Source organism: Anguilla rostrata, chromosome 5, assembly GCF_018555375.3.
Source record: "Anguilla rostrata isolate EN2019 chromosome 5, ASM1855537v3, whole genome shotgun sequence".
In the NCBI taxonomy this organism is placed as follows: Eukaryota; Metazoa; Chordata; class Actinopteri; order Anguilliformes; family Anguillidae; genus Anguilla; species Anguilla rostrata.
In genome coordinates, this window is record NC_057937.1 from 45,339,717 (window position 1) to 45,365,571 (window position 25,855).

At 39.1% G+C, this 25,855-nt stretch overlaps 3 protein-coding genes across 8 annotated transcripts; 2 read left to right on the top strand and 1 right to left on the bottom strand.

Annotated features, from left to right (window-relative positions):
• Positions 1-1,866: 1,866 nt before the first annotated feature.
• Positions 1,867-8,961, top strand: afg2b (AFG2 AAA ATPase homolog B). The gene is made up of 8 exons (XM_064336510.1): positions 1,867-3,594; positions 3,695-3,880; positions 4,090-4,248; positions 4,339-4,548; positions 5,260-5,490; positions 5,922-6,056; positions 6,277-6,402; positions 7,324-8,961. The coding sequence occupies exons 1-8, from the start codon at positions 2,533-2,535 to the stop codon at positions 7,462-7,464; spliced, it is 2,250 nt and encodes a 749-aa protein (XP_064192580.1). The 5' UTR covers positions 1,867-2,532; the 3' UTR covers positions 7,465-8,961.
• A 1,729-nt stretch (positions 8,962-10,690) lies between these two features.
• Positions 10,691-22,550, bottom strand: slc30a4 (solute carrier family 30 member 4). Of its 3 annotated transcripts, none has more exons than XM_064336512.1 (8): positions 22,410-22,550; positions 16,470-17,019; positions 16,079-16,225; positions 15,308-15,461; positions 14,628-14,907; positions 13,553-13,658; positions 13,014-13,148; positions 10,691-12,587 (listed from the first exon to the last, which is right to left on the bottom strand). In XM_064336512.1, exons 2-8 carry the CDS (start codon positions 16,858-16,860, stop codon positions 12,433-12,435), a joined length of 1,368 nt encoding a protein of 455 aa, XP_064192582.1. In that variant the 5' UTR covers positions 16,861-17,019; positions 22,410-22,550; the 3' UTR covers positions 10,691-12,432. The 3 variants fall into 3 exon arrangements, with proteins under 3 accessions (XP_064192582.1, XP_064192581.1, XP_064192583.1); XM_064336511.1 differs by lacking the exon at positions 22,410-22,550 and adding an exon at positions 21,497-21,910; XM_064336513.1 differs by lacking the exon at positions 22,410-22,550 and adding an exon at positions 17,300-17,316.
• bloc1s6 (biogenesis of lysosomal organelles complex-1, subunit 6, pallidin) lies at positions 21,949-24,758 on the top strand. 4 transcript variants are annotated; one of them, XM_064336514.1, is made up of 6 exons: positions 21,949-22,080; positions 22,439-22,549; positions 22,743-22,902; positions 23,019-23,106; positions 23,201-23,287; positions 24,047-24,758. In XM_064336514.1, the coding sequence occupies exons 1-6, from the start codon at positions 22,071-22,073 to the stop codon at positions 24,164-24,166; spliced, it is 576 nt and encodes a 191-aa protein (XP_064192584.1). In that variant the 5' UTR covers positions 21,949-22,070; the 3' UTR covers positions 24,167-24,758. The 4 variants fall into 4 exon arrangements, with proteins under 4 accessions (XP_064192584.1, XP_064192585.1, XP_064192587.1 ...); XM_064336515.1 differs by having other exon boundaries at positions 22,758-22,902; XM_064336517.1 differs by having other exon boundaries at positions 22,031-22,080; positions 22,458-22,549; positions 22,758-22,902.
• Positions 24,759-25,855: the final 1,097 nt, after the last annotated feature.

The following is a 25,855-nucleotide window of genomic DNA, read 5'->3' on the forward strand; positions in this document are numbered from 1 at the left end:
ATAAAACACTAGCTTAACTCCAGTCGTTCACTGCAGTGTCCAGTTAGAGATTGAAAAAAAAAAACCCCCACTGAAATTAACTTTTGGATGTATGTAGCCAGGATAGGCTATCACATTTTGATTTATGACCCAGTATTAATGGGTTAAAAATATTACAAATTAGAAATGACTGCAGGAATCCTAAAGAGGAATGAAAGCCTCAATGTCATTTACAGTTATGAGACAATAATTAGGCCTATAATGTTTTGCAACAGCATCCAAATGTGGACTGGTTAAAGAACACCTTGCTGAAATTCACTTTTAGATGCATGTAGCCAGGAAATCAGTTACCATGGTAACTATTGCTAGTAGTATGGTTTAATTTCATGAACCTTGAGACATAACAAAGATTGTGCCTTAAATATGGGCAAATCACAAATTTCATCATGCACTGTTCTGTTGAAAAATCACTCAGTGTAACATGACAAATAATATCCTTTCAGTGCTGCAAAACAAAGATAATTATTCACAAAGACGCATTTCAATGTCTGTGACATAACAGTTTATGAATAATGTTAGGACTGTGAGGTAAGTGTTCTTGTATTCTTTAGGGAACAAAAACTTTGTGGCTGCAAGCAGTGCATAACATTATGAATATGTTGTATGTATTATGTTTCAGGCCTTTGCCACCAAATCACATTTTTCTGTTAATTTTATTAAATGACAAACAATGAAGGTGAAGTCACTCTATACTTTTTGTTCATGGTGATACAGTCTGGTGAATATTAACCTGAGTGTTCATCATTCTATTAGTTTGTTTCAGACAAATAACTGATATTTTGATTATGACATCACCACACATTAAATGTTCTGAACAGAATACCAATTCGATGCTGACACAAATTAATAAAATATGATGAATACTCAGGTTAATAGCTGCAGAAACTTGGATTACTTGTTATAATCATTGATTTGAGCATAATAGTTTAAACTAGCCTATATATGGGACATTCTAATAACAAATAAGTAATAGCCATTAGCCTACTTCACTCAGGAGAATGGTTAGTTCATTTTTGCTGGATAAACTGACTTAGTGGCTATTTCTCCAAAAGATATCGAACTGTTAACCTATTAGTGCAACATTACAGCAGCCAATTTTAGTAATTACGCCCATAAAATAGCACGAAATTGTGAGCTTTCTAGACCTTGTTATTATCAAGAGTCCGCTACCACCCTGAGGTCAAACCCCGTAATTGCACCGAATAGAATAACTGAAAAGGCATTGATGTTGAATGAATAATTACTGGGTTAGTGTTGACGAACGATGTAGTATTACTATGAACTGTGGTTTTCACACGATGCCTATCCATAGAGTTAACCGACATTAAGGCAGTTTCAAGAGGATGCAGTCCCCGCCCCACCCCGCCCCAGAGCCACCTAGTCACCTAGCTCACCTAATCATAGCTCATTTCGAAACGATAACCATTTCTAGTATCCATTACTAAAAACCTGGCTCCGCTAACTCACTGTACAACCAATAGCTAACAAACGTGATGTTAACTTGAATTTAGTACATATAGACATTCTTGCACTATTAGGCCGTAGCCATACATTGCAATTGCAATAGGCTCCTGATAAAATTATAGAAACCAAGTTATCTGACTATACAAACACTAGGTAACTCCCATTCTACGTGTGTGCAATAAACAAATAAATAACGTTAGAAATATATAAATATGTTCACTCTCATGTTTAGCTACATAGTTTTACCAAATATAGGTGCCAAACCAAAATATCCACGGTAAAACGTTACGTTTCCTTCACCCTTCATTTAACCAAGAGAACGTTTACAGTTGGCCAACAAAATGATCTTTGTGAATGCACCATAGAGCGTATACGGGAACATAGAGTTCCGTGTTATGCACATGGCTTTCCACTGAATTTACTTAGCCCAGCCTTAGCTGTCACAGTGGGAGTAAGATGCATAAGGCTGAAAATGAACTAGTTTAGCATTTATCAAATGAAAACTCATTTGTGTCGAATGTATTTTGATACTTAAATCATTCGTCAGTCTGAGAGCAAAAGAAAGCTAACAAGCAGCAACACGGACACAAAGCCAACATAACCACATGAAGTTTGTCAGCCGTCGTTTCGAGTCAGCTAACGCTTTAAATTTGCGAAAACGACTGGGGTTTAATTAGTGATCGCCTACTTTGAACTTGCTTTATTGATTGCTGTGCACAATAAGAATACCGCTAGTTAAAAGTATTTATGCTAATATAACGCTACAACTAAAGCTGATGAACGTTTTGTTGTCCGTCTGACAAGCTGTAACGGTATAGGTAGCTAGCTAGTTATTTTGTTCTGGTTTTGACTAAATGCTTGCAAGATGGGCAGTCCGTTGCTTTGACTTAACCATGGTGTTGACCACGAGAATGGTATTTGTGTTGCTGCTGTTTAATGTAATGTAGCTTTTCGTCGGAGAAGAGTGTTGGTACGTTAATTGCCATATTTTGTGACATAACGTTATTGTAGTTGTGTAAGCTCTAAACGATGCTCTTGAAAGTGTTACCGTTGGACACTGGCGACGCAGGAACGCAGAGATGCAGGTTGGGGCCAGGTTTAATGGCATCCCTGGGACTGCGGATTGGGTCCCCGGTTCATATCACCATCTCTGGAGGGGAATGCCTATGTACTGCATGGCCAAGGAGTGACCAGGCCGATGGCTTTTTGCAGTTAGACACAAAATGTACAACAAAGGATCTCAAAGCAATCAATTTCAACAACCTGTCTGTCAGTCTAGAGCAAATCAAAGCAATATGTTCTCAAAAGCTAAAAGGTGTGAGAGTGAATGTAGTTGTTCAATGCATAGAGGTTAAGAAACATTCATCTGGTTTCATTCATGACCTTGTGAAAGAGATGCTTCGAGGAATGTGTGTAGCGAGGCAGTATATTGTTGATGTTAGTCATTTGAAAACACAAGTGGAGCTTATTCTGATTGAGCATATAGATCCGTTCTGCACTGACAGTGGCTTTATCACTTCTAAAACCAGCGTGAACATAGGAGAGATCAAAACTCTCAACAACTACAGATGCGAGCTTCAGAAATCACCTAGCATCTTATTGGGAGGATTGGAGGACGTCTGTGCATCACTGAAAGAAATTCTCAGTTTGCCCCTCCGCTACCCTGAAACACTGCAAAAGCTGGGTCTTTCTTATCCTAAAGGGGTGCTCCTTATTGGTCCTCCAGGGGTTGGCAAGACCATGCTAGTAAGAAATGTGGTGATGGAAGTTAGTGCCGCTTTGATAACAGTTAATGGGCCTGTGATTCTGGGGTCCAGGCCTGGAGAGAGTGAGGAAAACCTAAGGAGGACATTCAAACAAGCAAGTGAGGCTGCCCAAGAAGGGCCGTGTGTCTTGTTCATAGATGAAATTGACTCATTGTGCCCGAGGCGAGCTGGCTCAACTAGTGCTCCTCAGAACAGGGTGGTAGCACAACTGTTAACGCTTATGGATGGCATTGGTAGCGATGCACGTTTTGTCATCATTGGAGCCACCAACCAACCAGACACTTTGGATCCTGCCTTGAGAAGGCCAGGAAGATTTGACAGAGAGGTAACGGTTCTATCTTTTTTTGAAATGCATTATTGTTCTGTCTCTAAATTCCTGCAACAACATTCAATTAATTTTCTTTTTCTATTTTTTAAAATTCTAGGTCATCATTGGTGTGCCAACACTTCACCAAAGAAAGTCTATCCTGGACGTGCTCAGCTCTAAGATGTCCCTCTCTGACGATGTGGATTTTGTTGCATTAGCTGAAATGACCACAGGGTATGTGGGAGCTGACCTGAGTGCACTCTGCCGAGAAGCTGCTTTGCAAGCCATTCTTCGTGGCTCCCAGGTAGCGTATGATCAATGTGCTCACATAAACCACATATATTTGGAGTTGGTATGGGATAAAGTTGACTCATTACTTGTATCTCAACACAGAAGTATAGCCTGTACTGTATTTCAATTGCATGCTCAACATTATTTTGACCTGTTGATATTTATAATAAACAGAGGTGTTGTTTTTTTTGTTTGTTTTTTGTTTTTTTTAATTTTTTGAAGGATTCTCAGAGTCAAAAGATAGATATGAAACATTTCCTTGAAGCACTAAAGAAGGTTCAGCCCTCCTGCCTTAGAAGCAGCATCGGACTAACCGATTTCAAACCAATCTCCTGGGACCAAATAGGTGGATTGGAAGATGTCAAACTAAAACTGAAACAGGTACTGTATTACTGAAAAATAAGCACACACGCAAAGACTGGAATTTGACACAGATCAAACAAACTCTTTTGTATCACTGTGTTTTTAAAGAGCATTGAATGGCCCATGAAGTTTCCAGAAGCCTTCATCAGGCTTGGTCTATCCCGTCCACGTGGTGTCCTGCTGCATGGTCCTCCCGGATGCGCCAAAACCACGCTTGTAAAAGCTGCCGCCTCTTTCTCGCACTGTGCTTTCCTGTCTGTCAGTGGAGCTGACCTCTTCTCACCATTTGTTGGGGATTCAGAAAAAGCCTTGGCTCAGGTATGTTTTTCATCAAGAATCTTTTTTTTATTGAACCTCAAAAGCTGCCTTTTCACATCAGATCTGAACACCTTAAGCAGATTATAGTGGATTTACAGTAAATTCTGTCCAATAGATAGTGTACTTTAATTTTGCATTTGTGATGATTTGCTTGTACAGTAGCATTGCAGATCAGTGAAGGAGGCAGAGGATTTGAATGAGGGCGTGGCAATATATCGCGACGATAATTATAAAATGCAATAACAGTTGTCACCACTGTGTGGCGTATTGCCTTTATTTTCATCATATTCTGTGTAATTATACCTGATGCGGTGGTAAACAACCTCGCTTCAGAGCCATGTGAAATGCTTCAAGACAAAGACGTCAGCACTGTTATCTGTTGGGTGACCATAAGACAGCAATCAGCAGCACGACCTTGCAGCTGCCATCTGATTGATATAAACACATCACATGATCAATTGGAAGCTGGCACTGCTTATTGGCTGTTTTTTCAACACACAATAGATAGTAGGGCATTATGTTATTTTTCTCCGGAAGCATTACACGCAGCCTCTTGTTTACAAACGCATCAGGTATAGTTAAAGAGAAAAAGAAGAAAAGAAAGGTAACACACCATATAGTGGCTAAGTCTGTTACTGCATTCAGTAATTATCATTGCAGTATATCACCCAGCCCTAATTTGAATCATTCTTATGGTTATTTTCTTCACAGCTCTTCCGTCAGGCCCGAGCCTGTGCTCCATCCATCCTCTTCCTTGATGAGATTGACTCCATCCTGGGCTCCCGCTCTGACAGTAGAGCGCCCCACAGTGTCCAGGCAAGGATGCTGTCTGTGCTGCTTAATGAGCTGGATGGAGTGGGATTTAAGGTCCAGGAGAGGAGGGGGACACAGAGGGAGAGTTGTCATCTTGAGGGATCCACTGAGTTCCAGCAGGAGCAACAGGTAGATGAACAGGGATGATGGGGGTACATCTCTCCCACAATATAATTATCATGACATTGGAGCAATGATGGTCTGTATCATGATACAATGGTAAGACTTTCCTCAGGGGATTCATTTTTAATATCACACATTGTTTGTTGGGAAGAAATTAGCATTTTCTCATTTATTAATAATCCACATCACTTTGTTTCCTAAATGGTAATATAGTGTGTCATTGCATACAAAGAGTACACACTAAAATACATTTATGTTTTTATGAGATTGACACTCACTTCCTCAGTTACATTCTGTTCCTTCCTCTCAAAGTCATGACTAATAAAACTTGGATGAATCGCCTCCTCCCTAGGAGCTTGGCCTGAAGCCCAAAAGGTGCAATGTGTTGTCTTTGCTTTATAATGGTATGCCTTATGCCTCTGCTCGATACATTTTAGATGGACTGCCAGGAAGTATGCAACCAGGATGTAATGATTGTAGCTGCAACGAACAGACCTGGCGCGCTGGACAGTGCTCTGCTACGACCAGGCAGGCTGGACCAGATCATCTATGTGCCACCACCTGACATGGAGGTACACATTCGGCTGCTTTTAAAAAATTCTGACTGCTGACTCCAACCTGATTCTCTCATGTGCATAGTATTGCAATGCAGTGTAGCTCTTTTGTTGACTGAGTGAGATTCTATGGTATTTTGAAGATGCATGACAATGATTTAAAGTTGAAACTATGGCACAGAGGTGCATGCACATTCCAGTTTGGACCGTATTCCGCTGACGTGGGTTTTTTCCGCAGGCCCGGCTGGCTATCCTAGAGATCTGCACTAAGAGGATGCCTTTGGAGCCTGATGTCTGTCTGAAAGAGCTGGCACGGCAAACCATTCTATTTTCTGGAGCTGACTTGGAAAATCTCTGCAAAGAGGTAAAGAAATGTGTGTTCTACATTACATTACATTACAGGCATTTAGCAGACGCTCTTATCCAGAGCGACTTACACAACTTTTTACATAGCACTTTACATTGTATCCATTTATACAGCTGGATATATACTGAAGCAATGCAGGTTAAGTACCTTGCTCAAGGGTACAACGGCAGTGTCCTTACCCGGGAATCGAACCTGCGACCTTTCGGTTACAAGCGCAGTTCCTTACCCACTGTGCCACACTCCGTCCTTCTATAATAAAGCTTCAACACATTTCCCTGCCAGTCATTCATCTGATGGTAATTACTCTTACAAAATGTAACTTTGTATTAAGGATCTGTGTTTTTGTTTTTTTGGTTTTGTTTAGTGTATTTTTTAAGAATAGGGCTTATTTAATTGAGCTGTTTATTCTTGCAGTCTCTCATGGTCAATTGCAGTGTGCTTAGCGTGTTTAAACCCCTTGACCACGGAACTGCACTACAACTGGAACAGCCAATTCTTATTTCACAGATTTGAATAGCTATTCCTGTTGTAATGCAGTTTTGCGATCTAGGGGTTTAAACCCAAGGTTTAAACTCCAGCTAAGCACATTGCAATTCACCGTCAATGTCTAATTTAATACCTCCTATATTTTGTATAGTTGTACTATACAGGCCATCATTGTCGCATTTTGCGAAGGCTGTTTTTAATTCTGATGGATAGGTAGCTGGCTAGGGCTGAAATTCCAGTGATATCAATTTCTCACTAAATGTGGGACTTCAAAAGCACTTGTGCTTCCAATAGTGCCTTCAGGAAAGAACTTGACGTTTTCATAATAGTTGCTTCTGTGGCCATTTGAGCCCAGCCTTTTCAGTTGATTAATAGATTTTGTTTTGAGTGTGTTTTAATCGATTACCTCTGTTTTTGTTTTGTTGCTGTTAGGCAGCACTGTCGACACTACAGGAAGAGGGCATGGATGCTTCCAGCATAAAACACAGATACTTTATTAAATCACTGCAAAGTATGACACCTTCCCTCAAGGGCCAGCAAATAGACCATTATCAGCAACTGTTCACAAGTTGAAACCTAACCCCTGCATTCTTTCATTTTATGTGTCTTTTGATAAAAAGATATGTCTATTTTAGCATTTACTATAATTTGTACTGTTACATATTTTTAAGAATTTTAAGAAAACAAACCAATAGAAATAATTTCATGCCAAGACCCTTTGGCTTAAATGAAGAAAGAATAAACTGTGAAGTGAATGCTGAAATTCTGTTTGTTGATTCTGTAAAACAAGTGCTGTGTCCTGGAACACAACATCAAGTTTTGAAATGGCCTGATCAAAAGACTGGATGTCAGGATGCTGGGTGGCTCATCCTAATAACCTTAACTGTTTGTTCGATCAAATAGTAGACCACATTTGACTTAAAAGCAATATAGTTCAAAAACTTGTGGGATAGTTGAAGGCACTGTTTGAGTGCATGGATGGATCCCAAGGCCTGGTGTCAAATACAAACCATATGCCGGCTTTGGTGAGAAGTCATGTGTGGCAATGCACTATTGGCTGTAGCATCGCCTAGCGATGGAAGGGGTTTCAGTTGGTGCACCAACAGCCCACATTGGTTGATCCGGTGCCCACAAGTCCCCCTATTTGCTGCACATTAAAGGCCTGATTTACTAAGGCCATTAGCATGCGCAAAACCTTTCACCACACTCAAAACCAATGATGCAACCAATGATTGGGACAAAATAAATACCATGACCACTCGCTAAATCTGGCCATACGTGGTTTCCTCCATCTCATGTCTCTATAATCTTGACTTACGGTAACTGCGGTGTGATAAGTGGTGCTGTAACATTATGTTAACTTTATGGATTGTAGGACAGTGAGATAATGAACAGTATCATTTTAGACTGGCTTCTGCTGAATTGTAAAATTGCAGTTGTCGGGTTTAGATTATTTTACAGCTCGATAACAGAAATCAATAACACACCGGACCAGATCAACTGTCATTGTGTTGTATTTTGTGTTCTATGAAGTATACAGTGATCACCCAAGATATACAAATTCAAAAGATTCTTTATCAGGCAGTTATGAACAGCAAGTGAAAATTAGAATTTTCTCAATTTTTTTTATTCATGATTACCAGAGGGATACATTTCACAAGTGATCTGTGAATGATTGCTTTGGTCCAGTTTCTTTTGGGTGCAGTCAGATTACTTATCAATGTCTGACTTTGACTTCTCTGTCTACAAGGATATCTTTGACCCATAAAACCAGGCTAAAGTCTGAGATGTCAAAACCATGGGCTGACCCAGTTCTCATACTGTTCGTTATCTGTGAGAGATGTTTGATACATATTGGCTGTTTACTGGATGTCTTAGAACAGTGTTTCACAAATAGGGTCCTGGTGAACTACTGTGCATTACTGTTGGTCTCCATTTTAAAAAAATGCCTGACAACATCTGTGTGCTAGTTGCCTTTTAAGCCGTGCATTAAGTGTCTGTATCCAACTCGTGTCTGTGCAAGCCAGATTTGTCAACTGCTGTGTGTAAATAAAAAGTGGATAGCTGAGATCCTGTGCTTCACATGCTTGTCTGTACTCTCCCAATTCGATAGCAGAGATTGCAGCAATGTACACTGATGACTCTACGCATTCCAAATTGGGAGAAAAAGGCAGAAAAAGCATTTCAATTTAAGTAAGTTTAAACCAGGACGTACAGTGCATCCCCAGGGTCTGGGTCGAGAATTGTTGTATTTGAGTCATTACACGGCTGAATATAAGTTTTATATATACAGTGAGCTCCATAAAGTCTGGGACAAAGAAATTTTTTTCTTGATTTGGCTCCGTAGTCCACAATTTTAGTTTTGTAATCAAACAATGTACTATGTGGTTAGAGTGCACGTCCTCACTTTTTATTGTAATGTATTTCAATACATTTTGGTTTCACCATGCAGAAATGACAACACGTTTTATACATTCCTGGGCACCTTAATATTTGGGACAAATGACTTTGCAGATATTTCTGTTTAGTCAGGTGTGTTTGTTTCCTTATTACAGGTATAACAAAGGTTCCATTATCTAGTCTTGATTCTAGGCTTTTGATTGCTTTAGGAGTCTGTTATTGACCTTTATAAATATGAGGACCAAAGCTGTGCCAATGAAAGCAAAGGAAGCCATTATATGGCTGAGAAATAAGAAAAAAATAAAGACATAGGCCAAACCTTAGGCTTATCAAAATCAACTGTTTGGGAGAGAGAACGTAAGCCAGCTAGTCCCCAAAATAAGCAAGAGCTGAAAATGCCTGCAGTACAAGCCTGGCAGAGCATCACCAGGAACAATACTCAGCACATGGAGATGTCTATGGGCCAGAGACTTCAAGCTGCTCTAAGCTGCTCTAATTTATACATGGTGAAACCAAAGTGTATAAAAATACCTTTAACAAAAAAGAGAATGTGCACTATAACCACATGAATTGATTACAAATCTAAAATTGTGGAGTACACAGCCAAATCAATATCTTTGTCTCAAACAGTATGAAGCTCACTGTGTATAAAGAAAACATAATACAATGTATGAATGTGAAGATGTAGTCGTTTCAAGCAAATGCAGTCTCATTACAATATATAAATAAAAGGTTAATCAAAAAACACCAACCTCTAGGCCTAATGCATTTTAAAATGTTTTATGCAAAATGGAGAAATCAATCAGAATTTCTGTCATTTTTCTATCAAAAGATTTTGATGCACTCGGTTCATGATGACATGTTTAACTGGGCATTGTGATAGGGTGCATCTTGTGGAAATTTCTTCATTAGCATTCATTAGAACACAGCACAAGACACAGCAATTACAGCAATTTTGCACATCATTTAGATCTTGTCATCTATAGTATTTTTGCTCTCCTTTTCTGCTTTAAACATAACTTTAAAAAGGCAATTGTCTTTCTTGTCTGAGATACTTGAACCCACTTCTGATTTTGAAAGCAGAAAACCAAGTTATTGGCAAGCTGTTTATTCATATAGACTGGAATAAAAATGTTATATGGTCAAGCTATTCAGCGTGATTTATTTAGAACATGCCTTTATAACCAACAAATTATTGAAAAACTCATATCATAATAAAAAAGTCATATAATAATCTGGAGTTTAGATTCAAAATCTTCATTGCATGCACCCCCCCCCCCCCCCCCAATATTAGTGATAACTTCAACGTTTTCCTCGCACCCCCACTATAAGTCATGGTTACAACATTTCCATAGTAGTGCACCATATAAATTCTGAACAGTGTAAAGGCTGAAAATACTTTGCAGATGTTCAAAATATTTATTTCAGAATGTTACCACATTTTTGACATTCACATTTTCAGTGACAATATCCCAGTTGTGAAAGTCATATGTATATTAGTACAACTGAAGTCTGACCTATTGAGGCCATATACATTGTCTGCCTATCAAATAAGCTCGGCAGGAGTGTCTCACACACGTGTTATCAACTTAAAGGTACAATAATACTGCAACACAGATTTGGCAATGACTAACATGTCATTCAAGTTGGAGGAATGTGCAAATCACTGTGAATTATTTCAAGTCCTGACTAGCTGACCAAAGAATTATACATTTCTTTGCAAAAAAATCACAAAACAAGCATCACCAGAAACCTGACAATGGAAACACTGATCCAATTTCCATCACATTAACACCTATGTTTTTGTTTCTCAAGCCAAAAATTATTCAACCCTCCAATACCCTACTTGGCAAATGCACAAAACTGGTCAAAAGAAATGTTTAAAAAAAAAATACTTCTGCACTCAATATTGTGCCTCGAGAGGTAGCACACATACGGTCACATATGGGGCTACAGAAAAACCTGTACTTTGCAGCCACCCTTTTCAAATAAAAGCATCACAAATGTTACATTTTTTTAAACCTGTCCTACAGGGCTCAGGAAACAATTATTTTTCTGGTGAGCTAAGCAATAGTTATTATTCAAAGTGAGACAATTCTAAAGGTGCAGTATTATACAGAGGTTGTCAAATGTTATATTTTATACACATGTGAATGGGCATACAAACAGAACATGACACTGGTGAGATTGTCAGTGCAACAGACAATTTTAGCAATTTTAGACATTTTAGCTTACTGTGTTAACGTCATTCATGTTGCAATCCACACTTTAAACCTGATAACAGAGTATGTAACTTAGTGTGTGGCAGGTTTGCATATAATCATTGTTTCTTGATTTGAAATAAATTTTACACGGTCAGAATAAAAATAAAGATTGCCATGTCAGGTAAAAAAAGCAGAACCCACACAGCGAGATGGTGACCTGCCTAGTTCAGACTACTCAAATTAAGAACAGAAATGCAAACATCTATTCTGCCATTTAAGTTCACTACAATGTTAGAACAATGTTTGAGCTGGCAGTTCTGACAAACACGGAGCCCTGTTACAAAGTGAGCAGCCATTGTGGCTCTGCTATGAAACAGACATTGTAGCCATTATAAGTTCAGGGCTGTCAAAACACACATTTCCATATGGAATCAGATTTAATGATAAAAACTAAAAAGATCAAAGTATGCAGATAGGGAAAGACTGTGCCATTTTTAGCATGACTTGATTTATTAGTCCTACAGAGTCCTAGTCTGCAGTAATTGAAAGCAAAGGAAAAAACAAACAAAAACAAATTGTTAATATCACCTATACACTTTCAGGGTGTGTCAAAGATTTATCAAAAAATGAAAAATAAAAATAAATGCTCCTTTTTTTAAACAAAAAAAGGCTTTGTGTATGCAGGTTAAAATCCCAGCGGTGGGGGCATCCCCAACAAATCTTTATTTTGTGTGTGTATTTGTCAGTGTAAATCAGTTTAATGTCCTTTGGTAATCTTCCCAGTAGATTTTTTGTTGTCATTGCATATCATATTTCTTCAGCTTAGTGCCAACGTGTTAAGAAAACAACTTGGTCTACAAACCTGTGTTGGTTTATACACCAGCTGCCCTGCTGCTGAAATGGAAGAAATTGATGTGTATGAGAAGAATGCTTGCTTTCAGGTACTGGAAAGTGTGCAGTTTCTGCATATGTTGGGTGAACTCTGTCTGTAGCACTGCACTTGGACAGTGCACTTGTATATCCCATGTGTAGTCTGCAGCAGGTGCCGAGCCTTTGCTTGGACGTCCTCCCATCGAGTGCCACTGGATGGTTCTGCACACACAAACACACACACACACACACACACAAATAAATAAAGTAATGGGAAGCAAGAGATTCCTGCCTAACACACATAACAATAGTGAATCTCTCCATTGATACCAAAACAGGAAGCCAACAACTGAATACTGGATTGACATCTTTAAACTCTTATGCTCAGCTCATGAATTAGCCTAGTCATGAAAAAGCTTTACTGCTGGTCTGAATTTAATGCTTTCTGGTCATCTGCTGGAGGTACAGACCATTACTTTTTATGTCTCCCAGAAGGCAGTCCATTGAATTAAGTTAGTTAAAGCAACCCTCACCCAGACTGCATTTTGTTTAAGCATTTTCTTTTGGAGAGTCTCCAGTTTGATCTTCCAACCTCACCTCAGATGAAAACACCCTTACCGCCAAAGTGTAAAAATGAAGAACACTCACCAAGCTGTAAATGCACCAGAGCAGCAGTCTTGTCTGTTGTCAAAGCCCACACATTCAGATCCTCCACAGAATGCACATCTTCCAGTTTCAACAGGTCTTCTTTGATTCTCGTCATATCCAAGTGCCTCGGAACCCCTGGTTAGAGAAGATGGAATTTCTTGCTTTCAGTGCATTTTGGGATTAGAAAAAACACAGGGCTGTTCACAGAAAATGATCTGTGGTTTACCACACATTTACATCCGACTGGTGATCACTTCAGGAGTCTAAGTATTAGGAAATCAATTGCTGTGAAGACATTTATACAGTTGAATTAAATTTTATTTGTATCACACTTCTTACAGAGAAGCCATCGCAAAGACGCTTCACAGAAAAACAGGAAAATAGAAAAACTGGGAATTTCCAAGCTTGAACTCCCAAAAAACCAGCAAAAATATAAATCTGGTTATTTTTCAGTTTCTTACCATACAATTATGAATAAAAAAGTAAATACACTGAACACAATTCAATTTACGAGAACAACATCGCAAGACAAGTCATACCTTCAAGGACAATGATTCCTGTGTCCCTTACGATTCTCACGGTTGTGAAAAGCACCAGGATGGAGAAAATATATGTGCATATAGGGTCAGCGATCTTGTATTCAGGCTGTGAAAGCAAAGTTTTACATGCAGTTACTTCTCAGTTCGGCTTACCTTTTATCTAAATCAAGGGTACTCAGAAAATTCAAACCAGAAGAGCAAAGCTGTAATGATAAAGTTCCGGCATGGAAAAATTCCAGTGTTTTGTTCTTAGAGGATAGGCATGCGGTTATGGAGATAGCTATATTTCTTATCTATTCAACCTAAAAACTGTTATGACACACTGCCCACTACCCTATCCTTTGCACAGACAAGGCTTGCAACACAATTTTTTGCATTCAAGAATGCAAGTATTTAGTTGCTACACGTCCTTAAAATGTACTAATTATGAGTCTTGTTATTCACTAGTAATTAATATCCCGTAAAAGAAAGTGGTCAGTTGCAAATTTGTACTACACTACTCCATGTATGTTGCCATTAGTTCCGGAATACACATTATAAAAAGAACATATATTGTATATGTGAACTAATGGTAGCAGCCATGAAAATCGGCATCGTGTGCAAAAAATTGGCAAACTGTAATCAAAAAGGGCTTCCAATTATACATGAATGACTGTCCCTAGCATTTCTGTTGTCAAAGATAATTCGCCTGTTGATTAACTAACTAGCCTAGCTGTTTCCCTGAATCATGGCACTAGATCCCAGAACAGTGATGAAACTGACAGCTTAACTAAACTGATACTACTGGCACTGCTGATATTTTTAATTTTGAGCTTCTTCCTTCCCATCAGGTATCATGGTTGAAACAGGTCGATTTAAGTGGCAGGCCCAAACTAGAATATTCTGACACTCGCTTAGAGGGGCGGGAGCTTTATTGAAATCGCAAAATGTCATGTGCAAAAAAATAACTGACCTTTGGGTAAATGGGCCACCCACCACAGAGGGCGGCCATTCTCAATGGTTGAGAACCATTTCCCACTGAACCATTGAAAGCTCAGTGCAGTAAAGGTGAGACACAAATTGATAGTTAATGTACCTTAAAGCGGACAATGTACGCGGCTACGAGCACCCCAATGCTTTGTACAAGGTCTCCCAGGGCGTGGATGAACGCGGCCCTGACCGCCAAGCTTCCCTGTGCCTTGTGGTGGTTCTGATCTTCCTGAGGAGAGCCATGTGAGTGAGAGTGCGAGTTGGAGTGGGAATGCGAGTGGGAGTGGGAGTGGGAGTGGGACTGGGAGTGGGAGTGGGACTGGGAGTGGGAGTGGGAATGGGAGTGGGAGTGCAGGTGTCCTGATTGGTTCAGAAGGAAGCCCATTCTGTTCAAAAACAAAAACAAAAACTTTTTAATACAAAAAAAAACAACAAAAACAACAACAGCCATTTAATACACTCTGTAATTCCCACACAATAAATAACATAAATATAAATCTTGTTCTGGTAATCCTGACAATAGCTCAGCTGAGTTCATAGTCTTGGCACATTACCATGGTTTAAAACAATCTGACTCTGAAGCTGCAAAAACACTGACCAAGTAACCTTTGACAGTTGTGCAAGGTGAATTATTACGCAAACATTCCACGGGATCCACTTTAGACATTTACTGCATTAGAAGAGTTTCCCATCTGATTATCTTTGGTATATATTAAAATGAGAACACAACAGAAAAAGACTTTGGACCTGACTGTCCAGAAAAAACTGCACATCAGTAAGACTCACATTAGGTTTACTGCAACACCAACTGCAGCAGTTATAAGCATGGCATCGCCATTAATGTCAAAGTCCAGGTGGACAGTTCTCTGAACAGCCTCATTCAAGAGCACTCCAGTCAGTATGTAAATCAGAAGGACACTGATGGCAGCTGAAACCACCTCTGGGAATGGACACAGGGGAGACACAAGTCAAAACAAGCCCATGAGCAGACAGTTCATTCATGCATACAGACCATTTTACCGAGGCTGCAACCTGCTACAGAAAGGTTGCCATCTAAACATGAGAAACTGTTTTATGAAGCTTTTCTGGCTCAAGAATGGATCAAAATACTGTAGCTTAATTGCACTACACATTCATTACACAACATTTTAAACAGCACCCAGAACTGTCAACAACCTACAAGTATTATTTTTTAATAATCATCAATACTCAGTCATGTTTTTTGACACTTTATCCAAAGCTTTTTGATCGTGACTCTATAATTTGACATGAAATTAACCCACTGAAGAGTTTTTTGGAATGTTTTTTCTTTCAAAATTCAGTGTTCTAGAACTCCATTGCTTTCAATTATCAGTACATATTGTTACATCGGCATTAGAATTTTCAGTTAAGAACATTTTAATCATTTGTGATCTAGCATGGGCTAAATGTGGCTCTGAATAGCTGGAATGATTCATAAAAGAAGGAAGTTTCAGTAGAAAACCCCTTTCGTCACTTTCAAGAGAATCGTTACTGCATAACGTCAGAAAGAGATGATGAAAGGAGAATACAACCTACCGAGACGATGCAATCCAAAGGTGAATCTTTTTGTGGGAGGTTTTGAAGACAGCCACAGCGCAAGCAAGGACACAACAATACCGATGAGATCCGTTAGCATGTGAAGCGCATCAGTCATAATCGCTAGGCTATTAGCGACATAACCACCTTGAGGCGAATTGTTAAAATTAGTTAATATCATTGAGATACAAGACAGATTACATATTCTTTCATCAAACAAATAGTGCATGTGCTCAGCAGAAACTGTGGCGTTGGCTCAATTAATGAGCACACATGACTACGACACGTTTCTACTTCATTGTTCACTGCTGCTTACGGTGTAGCTTCCTTAATTTTCAATATTTTTATTTGCTTACATAAACAAAATAATAAGATCAATAAAAAGTCTTACCAACAAGTTCGCCTATCATAAAAAGAAAATACAAAACAGCAGCATAGCCGAGCTTTTTCATCACTTTTCTTCGTTTTGTGTGTTCTTTTTTCTTCTTGCATCTCTCACAGCTGTCCATATTTACCCCCGTGCTACCGAGACTAGAAGGGGAGCCCAACAGCGAGTCATCGTCATCTACAATTGTATTCGCAGGTGCCCCATTTGCTTGAGCACCTGCCGAATAATCCTCCATTTCTCCAGACACCACAACTTTCAGATGATTAAATTTGGGGACATCATCCTCCGCCAGTTCTCCAGAGAAATCAAATGCTGCCGTATCACTCAGATCCCAGTCGTCCGGTTCCTTCTTGAAGAGAGACTTCACAGTCTTCAGAATGTTTGTGCCCGCCATGGTTAACGTGAGCTAACTATCAATAATAATAAAATTGCGTTTGCTTGTGTCCAAACAGTTGATAGTCCGAGTACTATGATGGCTGATCGGTATTAAAACGATACATATCTAAAGCACTGCTCTCCCGTCAGCTGCGGAATGTCTCCTTGTTGGAACCATCTACAAAACAAATGTAAAAACATTTAGTGCATGAGAACGAATTGCATATGGCTTGCTGTTCATAAACTGTGCAAGGTAAATTGGTCAACTGTTTCCGCAACGTTAGGCCTAATACTGATGGATTCACCCAAAGTAGGCTACGCCAAGCAAAGAGTAGCCTAATTCAGTCGTCAAAGTAACAGCACTCGGTAACTATCGTATGTACTGGTAGCTAATGTTACGCGTTAATCCCTCTAATCTGTCAAGTATGAACACAGTCTGTGCAGGGAGTTCCACGTACAGGGCACATAAAAAGGAACAGGGATGAGTGGGAGGGGCGATGTCCAGGGTAAAACGTTGTAGCCTACTGACTGTCCTATTAAACTTGCTCATGCTACTTTCGGTAAACAAAAATCAAATAAAATGAAATTTTAAAAAATCCCCTCGCTAATTTGTTCTTCAATCGGGGATTCCACCGTTACTTATTTAGTGTGAAACTATTTATTTTTGTTTCATAAGTTCTGAAAAAAAATCCACAACTGTATTCCCTACAAACAGGCCTAATAAATCCCAGTGTTTTTCTTAACGCGTTATCTTCCCCTAACGGGAATCGCACGTCATTAAATGTGTATTGTGTAACTTACTTTTATTGTAGGGGTAATATATGGCCCATCATATACACTGCAGTCCGTATGTATTTGGACAGTAATCTTTTGTTGTTTTAGCGCTGTCGTCCAGCACACTGGATTTGAAATGAAACGGTGAATATGAGGTTTTAGTGCACTCTCAGCTTTAATTTAGGGGTATTTACATCCATATCCAGTGACCCATGTAGGGAACACCCTTTCTATGCTTAGTACTGCATGCCAGTATTTGTGGCAGCCGAACATGTGCAAGCCATAACACTACAGTACCTCCACAATATTTCAAAGATGAGGTGCTATGCTTTGGATCATAAGCAGTTCCTTTCTTTCTCTACACTTTTTCTTTTCATCACTTTGGTAGAGATTAAAACTATCCCATCTGTCCATAAGAGTTCCAGAATTCTACTTTTTAATGTACTTTTTCCACAAACTCTAACCTGAACCTGGCCATTCTGTTCTTGAGGCTTCCCAATGGTTTGCATCTTGCAGTGAAACCTCTGAGATTATGCTTGTGTAGTCTTCTCTTTATGGTGCTCTTTGACACATCTACGCCTACATCCTGGAGAGCGTTCTGGATCTATTCGACATTGAAAGTATTCTTCAGTCATGCACTACAGTGGTCTTCCATGGTTTGCTAAATCTGTGCTCACCAGTGCACTCTTGTTTCTTAACAATGTACCAAACTATTGATTTTGTCACACCACGATGGCCCGCTTCACTGGCCTTGACACGTATTTGGTCCTCATGCTGAGAGACACCAACAAAATTACTCCAAATGAAAATGACACACATACAATCAACTCATTTGTTAGCCTTTTTGTGCATGAACTAGTGATGCAAAAACACACAGCTGGCAAACCAACTGTCCAATTACTTTTGGTCCCCAGAAATGGGGATCGATGACTAAAAAGGGCTACACTTCCTACATGGTTCATCCAATATGAATGTAAACATCTGCAAATTGAAGCTGACAGTCTGCATCGCAACCTCATTATTCATCGTTTCATTTCAAATCCAAAGTGCTAAAACAACAAAAAATGTGTCACTGTCCCAATGCTTACAGACTGTACTAAACATCTTGATTCATTTTCATTGGCTTTAAATTTAAAAATTTTTTCTATTTGTTTGTGTTCGGCAAACTATTCTTCTGATTTGTCATTGTAGTACAATTTCAATAACACCCCACAGGCATAGACAAAGACTTTGCAACGTACTTGGAGCTTAAGACAAGGACAACATAGAAATGGTTGCTTACACTAACTTTCAAAATTATGTTTAAACAAGTGCTCCTAAGGAAATTTTGTAGGCTGTGCAACATGTATCCTACATTGTATTCACTGATGAAGACACACATGTTCCCAAATAAATGGCTGGAACTGACACCAACTTCTCCAGATAAGCTCTTACTTGTCCATATAATGACTTTAACAAAGTGGAACCACTAGTGGGAACATTGTGCTAAAGGCATCCAATACAAACTAAGAACAAGGCAGGAACACAATACAAAAAGACAAAAACCATCCATTCAGTGACTTGGCTGCCACATATCCATTCATTCCAAGGCATATACTGTCATCAGCCACAGACCTGTAATGTTGAGATTAGCAAGCAGTGTGTCATGTGAACTGACATAGGGGATATCACATGAACCAGACAATGTGATTTCAGCAGAATTGTCTGTTTACAGCCAAATTATTGAGGTAAAGGCACCTTCAAAGTGCCAGATAAGCAAATGGCAGAGCATGACATCACTACACTGTACAAGATGGTTCTGTTGTGGTAGAAGGGGAAGCTGAGCAGCAGGCTAAATCTGTTGCTGTAAAAAAATATGTAAAACAAATTATAATAATCTTAAATAAAACCAAACATTACATTACAACAACAGATGTTACCATTGGTGTACAAGAGTACTGCACCTAAGATTTTGGTGATTTGCCTATCTAAGGAATTCAAAGGCATTTGAAAAGCACATTAGGTTATGTGCAGGATTAAATGCAAGGCGAGAACAGCATTTTAATACTATGATTTTGATGCTGGATATTATCTTCATAAACAATGCCCCACTTAGGAACACAAATGAGACTTGTCTCTCCAGCAGTCTTGAGCTGGAATCAAAGAGCAGTCAGATAACCCCTCTGGTGTTTTTAGTGGTTGTTCTTAGGAAGCAAAATGACTTGCAAATGAGAATCTACTACAGGAAATGTAATTGAACAACAAGGCGCAACGCATATCCCATGCCAAGATTCAAAGTATCAATTATAATCAATGTGTAAACTTAACTGAACAGACCAACAACTACGCTTTGTAAGCCAAAGTAAACACCACTATATAGTTAACCTATCTTTACACAGCTATACTGATAACGCTATCCCAAAAATTGAATAACCTGTATTCTGATAAATTGTTTTAATATATATTTATGGATTTACTTTATTGTGTATTTATGGAATTGTTTTAAATTGTACTTATTTATCTGCTCATTGCTCTAATCAAGGCTCCCTTGTGAAAGAGACCCTGGTCTCAATGGGATTCCCTGTATAAATAAAAGTATCTTAAAACAAATCATATAAGCGAAAAGTGTAGATTAAACATCATACGTAGCCTTTTCAAAGTTTTTACCAACTTGGCTTAGCTTTATTAGTGAAATTGGATACACATTAGCTAGATAGCATACATGCTGTATCAAATTCAGTTCCACTGATTGAATAAATGCAGGTGAATTACCGAGCTAGCTAAGTTGCAACTATAAACGGTAACACCAGTGCCCTCAGGGGGAGACATCTTGACACAGAACAGGATTTGATACAAAAGCTACCCACCTCGGGCATCTAGCTGCATAACATAACTAGCTAAAAGTAACGTTATATTGCATAAGCCATTTTGCCGTGCCCTCGTTAAACTGCACTGAAAGTAATAATAGCTTGGTCAGGTAGCCTATGTAGCCTAAATATCTTTCTCATAACATTTTGTTAGCTGGGATCATTGTAGCTAATTTATGAAACCTTTTTTCCGAGAATTGTGTTGCAGTTCCGAGTACATGGTATCCACAAAAAAGTGAGGTGGAAGCTGTATTTGCAAACTTTTTTTATTTTTATCACTGTTGCCGAAGACAAACTCATAATATATCCTAACTTAACAGCAATGCTTGGAAAGCCTTCTACCAACGATAGGTTACAAAAACAGCACAAGAACCCCGTCTACTGGCGTAAAATGGCATTTCCCCGAACTGACAAAGTCTAGGTGAATTAGCTGCACAAGATCTAACGAGTTCAACTGTCATTTTGTTGTTGCCAAACCGGCAACTAGCTGTGTTCTGAGGGCATCTAGTTGGCTTTTTGGCGAGCCTAGCTAGGTCTTATGGCTAGCTAGAAGGCACAAATGGCAGCTAGTTAGGGAAATGTGACATCTAGCTAAATGACATGACCAACTAGCCAACAAAACGGACAGCTAGTTAGCATAATTCGGTACCTAACCACGAAAAAGGATCAAATGACAAAACGGCTTGCCACAAACATCAACACATATCTTCTGCAAAAGTCCGATCAGAAGCAATTACCCCAATTCATAAAATCAACGTTTACACTGATAGACTATAATACTGACAGTAGTCAGCTTGCTTGTTGTTAGACGCTTACCTGTATGGATCGTCCAACATACCCAATTGTGCTGTACGAGCTGCTTGCTAAACCGACTGTTTGGACCAATTAACTAGTCTACATAAGAACATTTCAGTGGTTTGGACAACCAAATATGCAAATGACACGACATATTAGCAAACAATAACAGATAACCGTAACATAAATGAATCCGTGTATGGATCACAGCAATTGATTCCGAGGGGAAATGCAACTTACCGTGCCGTTATCTGTCGCCTTCTGTTTATTGTAATCAAACCACATAGGAAACGAGACGAGCAGAAGACGCGGTGACGTTCTGAATGTTATGAACAATACAACGAATGACAACTAACGATACCTATCTAGATTGTCCCTTGGATATGACTTTGATTACCATAATGCAGCATAGATGTCGTCAACATATGGCTAGCTGAAATGGTGCATAAGTACTGTGGTCTTTGTGAAACCACCTCCTCATCTAGCTAGTTAGCTATTAACTTTTCGATTATTTAACAAGCATGCACATTTTGCACCAAACCTCCCGATTACAGTTACCACCACAAACGCTGATCCAGAAGCACATACAACTCCAGGCATCGGCCTGTCGATAGCCGTATTGTGCGACGAAAACTAATCGAGGCCAGGATGCGTTTTTTCCCTTGTGTTTTTGTATTTCTGCCGTCTACATAGAAATTCAGAAGAAGCGAGCGGGTAGTTTGGTTGACTCCACAGTGAGTCACATGAGTCGAATTAGATCCAGTCACATGAGTTGTTTTCGTTGTGTATTTCCGGGATAGAGAGGAGAATTTGAATGGTTTATGGTATGCGGGGCTATACGATTCTTCTCAGTCGGATAACTTTGCAGATACTTAATATGGAGACGATGGCGGATAACTAGCAAGCATTATTTGAATTATATTTTTATTGGCGATTTAGTTGCTTCAGTAAAGCCGTGTGTACTATAACGTTAACTTGATAGCTAGGTTGCTAACAGTGGTTTGCGGACATGGCTGGAGCCATAGTTGTATTGTTTTTTGGAGATGATCTGAGCTCTGTAGTGTGACAGCGTGTATCCAAGCTGTCAGACAAACTCCACAGTGAAGCCTGAAGCAACACCCATATTCGCTCTCCTTTAGATACAATTGCTTACCAATTTGTTTCTGTTTGTAACCTCTGAAGGAACCATCTTTGTTCCTAGATTGAGAGAATATCCAATGGAGCAAGAGGGAAGGGAGGAGGAGCAGCCATCATCGTCGCAGAGTGACCCTGCACCTACCAGCGACCACAAAGGTGTCTTTGGGGTTTTTATGTATCATTGACTTTTTTGGATATATAGTCCATCTGGCCTCACATTAAAATAAAGAGAAAGATAACTGAGGTCAGGATAGTGCAAGTGGGTATGCAATTTCAAGTGTTAGTACGTTTATAAAAACAGCCACCGATACGCTACGTGATTTTTTTGGTTTTTGTGTCTTACAACCAGACTTTGCTTCTACAGACTCCAGTTCATTGTGTGCAGAATTAAGCCCTCTGGAGGACATAGTATTTGTGGATAAGCAGGCTGTTGAGAAGCTAACCAGTGGACTCATCTCTCATTACCTACCTGACTTGCAGAATTCAAAACGGGCCCTTCAGGAATTAACGTAAGCATCTTCCATGTCTCGTGTATACGGTTCAGATTTAATACAAACATTTGTTTTGCTATTGTTAATTTTACTCATAAAATGACAACTCTTCATTGTTTTGCAACCCCTGATAGACAAAATCAGGGGATATTGCTTGATACACTGGAACAAGAAATAACAAAATTCAGAGAGTGCAATTCGCTGCTGGACATGCATTCACTGGTGAGTGTATCTTAATTAATTTTATTTTTGTAAGATTTGAGCATTCCATATACTGTTGGAACATTTTTATTCCTAACTACAATCATTGTTTCAGTTTACAGAGGCAAAGTTCTACCATAACAAATTAGTGAGCATACGTAAGGAAATGTTGATGCTTCATGAGAAAACAACAAAACTAAAGGTTTGTAATTTTTCATTGTTTATTTATTACACTACACCAATACATTACATTACATTACACTCATTTAGCGGATGCTCTTATCCAGAGCGACTTACATTGTATCAAGTTATACAGCTGGATATATATACCGGAGCAATGCAGGTTAAGTACCTTGCTCAGGAGTACAACGGCAGTGTCCTACCTGGGAATCGAACCTGCAACCTTTAGGTTACAAGACCAACTCCTTAGCCATTATGCTACATTGCCGCCCTCCCAATGCATTAATCCAATACAACATGGGTGCCCAACCCTGTTCCTGGAGAATGACTGTCCTGTAGGTTTTCACTCCAACCCTTACAAAGCACATGTTATTCAACAGCTAGAGATCTCATAAAGCTGCTAATTAGTAGAATCAGGTATGCCAAATTAGGGTTGGAAGGAAAACCTTCAGGATGTTTGGTCTCCAGGAACCGGATTGGGTACCCCTGTAATACAAAGATGAATTCCACATGATTGATTTTATTTTAAATGGTGGATTAAGAGATTAAAATGGTAACATGTTTTTTAAATCAAACGCTTGTGCATTAATACATCTTGAAAGTATTGGCCAGCCTGTTTGTTCTTGTCGTTGCGCTCCATTATCCCTGAGTCCAGCATCTGTGTAGGCAGGTGTGTGTACTCATTGGTTTGAGGGATACAAAATGTATTTGGGGTTTTTTTTTTTTGGTTTTTTTTTTGTTTTTTTATAAAGGGAACCTTTTGTCTTCCCATTGTTCACAGAAAAGAGCTTTGAAGCTTCAGCAGCAGAGACAGAAAGAAGCCCTTGAAAAAGAGCAACAACGCGAGAAGGAGCTTGAAAGAGAGAGGCAACTCATTGCAAAACCTGCCAAAAGGACATAGGTCCACCTATAACAAGTGTGGACTACTGTCATTGACATTAGTTTTATGTGTCCAAGGAAGCTGCCAGAATCGTGCCTCTCATGACAAACTAGTGGTGTATTCCACAGGTAGCATTGTATGTAGAAGCCACTATATGAGGTTCTGCATCCACTCAAACAGCCCTGCAAACAGTATTACTGTAAGTAATACTATTTTAGAAATAAAAATATTTATTGTCTGGAATTCATTTCCTTGTTAACTGATTGAAGTTTTAATGCCCCAATGGTACCTGCACTCTGTATATCTTGAAAAATTCAACAAAAGTTTCAACTGGTATTACTTTGTACTTGGGCCTAATTAACATTTTAATTAATATGAACATTTATTCTGCTATTGAGACCCAAGTAATGTGCCATAGAAGTGAGGATACAACATTTCTTACTGTGCCAGGTATGAAGTACATTAACATATCAGAACTTTGCATATGATTTTTCATTTTGTGTCATTTATGTTCTCCTATTTTGAAATATTGCCCTTTAGGTTACAGGATGCAAAGCTTGTAGATTCCAATCATCTAATGAATATCTAATAATTAAAAAACAGTTGTGTTGAACATGTAGCCATATTTATTTCAACTTATTTAACAAACGGTACTGTCAATGCTTCAGCACAAGATACTTTACATTAGATCAATATGATACCTGAGTGACTAATTTGTAGTGCACATTTTGTCAAATCAGATTTTAGATATTTATGTCTGAAATGGATTGTAAGGTATATATGTGGGTCCCATCTTTTGAGATTGATTTGACTCATCACTGGTGTTAGTCGGTGAATAGCCATGCTAAAATGCTTTACTGTAATTCCCTGGCAATATAGTGTTCCAGTGTTTGTTACTGAATCCCAAATATGGAAACCCAAAGTCTGATATTGAATAAAGTGTTTCAGATCAAATTTAGTGAAATACTTTAAGTAGATGGTAGTTTATCCACAATGGATGTCCAAATGTGACAACGAGCATAGATTGATCGTCTTGGTGACTGAACATGTCTGATTTCGCTGTGAGATCTATACAGTTTAATATTTTTGTCCTAAATAAGTGCAGAAATGTGCCTCAGGATGCCTAGCACCTCCCCCTCTTCGCATCTGCACTTCCAGAACACGTCTCCTGTCTGTTCTGGAATGACCTCCCTGTGGAGGTCAGAACAGCTGAGACTGTGACCCATTTCAAACGACGACTAAAGACCCACTTCTTCAGGCTGCACCTCTCCCCATCCCTCCCTTGCCCCCTGTAAATGACTAAACTTAGGGTTGTAACTAGGCCGCTGTTTCATAGGTGACTTAGTTGATGCGCCTGTCTTAACGACTAATTGTATTTTTATTTATTTTTATTTTTCCATAGATTGCGTTGTTGCCGTTCTCGTTGTTAGTGTTAATCAGTTTAACCATCAGGGTCCAAGTTGAACTATGCGGTTGTTCCCGTACTTGGACGGTAATCTCTCTAGGGTTTTCGTCATACTTGTTCCTGGTTATGGTTATACACTTTGTTGTACGTCGCTCTGGATAAGAGCGTCTGCCAAATGCCTGTAATGTAATGTAATGTAAAAATGTAATATTTATCATATTTTTTCATGAGCGATATCTCTGTAAATTTGAGCTGGCTTACATCACTGAAGGACGTTCAGGTAACAGAAAACTATTTGGTTAGAG